This window comes from Cryptomeria japonica, chromosome 5, assembly GCF_030272615.1.
Source record: "Cryptomeria japonica chromosome 5, Sugi_1.0, whole genome shotgun sequence".
In the NCBI taxonomy this organism is placed as follows: domain Eukaryota; kingdom Viridiplantae; phylum Streptophyta; class Pinopsida; order Cupressales; family Cupressaceae; genus Cryptomeria; species Cryptomeria japonica.
The window spans coordinates 168,792,533-168,794,103 of NC_081409.1; the positions used below are offsets into that span (position 1 = coordinate 168,792,533).

At 31.3% G+C, this 1,571-nt stretch overlaps 1 protein-coding gene across 1 annotated transcript; it reads left to right on the forward strand.

Annotated features, from left to right (window-relative positions):
* Positions 1 to 305: 305 nt before the first annotated feature.
* On the forward strand, positions 306 to 1,348 carry LOC131041138 (ubiquitin-conjugating enzyme E2 6-like). The gene is made up of 2 exons (XM_057974117.2): positions 306 to 923; positions 1,310 to 1,348. Exons 1-2 carry the CDS (start codon positions 306 to 308, stop codon positions 1,346 to 1,348), a joined length of 657 nt encoding a protein of 218 aa, XP_057830100.2.
* Positions 1,349 to 1,571: the final 223 nt, after the last annotated feature.

Genomic DNA, 1,571 nt, shown 5'->3' on the forward strand with positions numbered 1-1,571 from the left:
ATGAAATGGTTAAATTATATATTAGATAACGTATTTAAGCACAAAATCTAAATAATCTAAGATTTTTAGAAAATATAGGAATTGAAACCCTTATAGTACACATTAGAAACCTAAACAATCATCTAGCTATACCAACTCTATAATAATATCCAGACGTTTACGAAACAGTATAATTACTTAATCCATACGCCACGTTTGTTTGTGATAAGAGTCAGCCAAAACATATAAATTTCCAACAATAGTATTTTAATCTTACATTATTCCAAAACTGGCTACGCCATTGTTTGATCAACATGAGCAAAACAATGGCTACTCCAGATCTGGAAAATCTTATGGAAGAAGAATTTGTTCGTCTGAGAGAATGCCCACCACCAAACTTCATAGTACGTCGCCTCCAAAATTATAAAAGAGAATGGCATTTTCTTCTCCTGGGCGAGTCTTCATTTCTGTCAACCTCCGGCAATTTCCATGGCAACATTCTCCTTCCTCCAGATTATCCAAACAGTCCTCCACAAGCCATCAATGTCTACACACCCATGGATCCTCCAATAGTAGATATGGAGGATTCTTCAGTTTACAGTTATTTGCAGACATGGGATCCAAATACTTGCTCTGTCTATGTTCTTCTGGTAAAGCTTTCTGAGTGGATTACTGAGAATGCAAGGCAAAGGGAAGCTTATAAACCAGCACATGCACGGACAAAAGCTACCCAATATCTTCAAACTTTGAATTACAACTCTGAGAACCCTGTTTTCAAAGAACTGTTTCCTGAGTATGCTGATATATACAAAGCAGAAATAGAGAAGAGAAAAAGGTTGGGGATAGAACAGTACTGTTTACCATTTGAGCAGAAGAGAAAGAGAGACTATTCGTTATACTCGCTTATCATAGTTCTTATTCTCACACTTTTTCTAATAATTATGGTTTTATGTATCATGCTACAAACATTGTTTTGCTTAATTGGTTCCTTATTCTGACCCTTGGCCCATCCTTATTTACAACAAAAAGTTGAAAAAACAAAACCAGTTGTATGTTTTAGAAAAATGCAAAATAGTGATTTTGTTGGTGTTGGTCCATGTTAAGCATTAGTTTACATAAGGGCTTATTCATAAATACCATTTTGAAAGGAATGAAATATAAAATTACTCTTCATTATTTTATATAAAATACTGAAGATGTATAGTGATTTTGTTGGTGTTGGTCCATGTTAAGCATTAGTTTACATAAGGGCTTATTCATAAATATCACTTTGAAAGGAATGAAATATAAAATTACTTTTCAGTATTTTGAATATAAAATTACTTTTCAGTATTTTGTGAGTTTGGCTCGAGTTACATTTTTCACTTGATTAAATATAGTTAAGAAAGGATTTGGAGGATAATTTTAAGAAAATAAATGTATTTTTTTATAAATGCTTTAAGTAGATTAATTAATTAAATGTGATTTAAAGTTGGGATACATTATTTTTTGGAATAGTATATTGAAATAAATGTGGTATTGAAATGAATAGATAAATGATACTTAATTTTTGGATCAATGGTAAGGTTAATTAGTTATTTTAAAAAATTGCA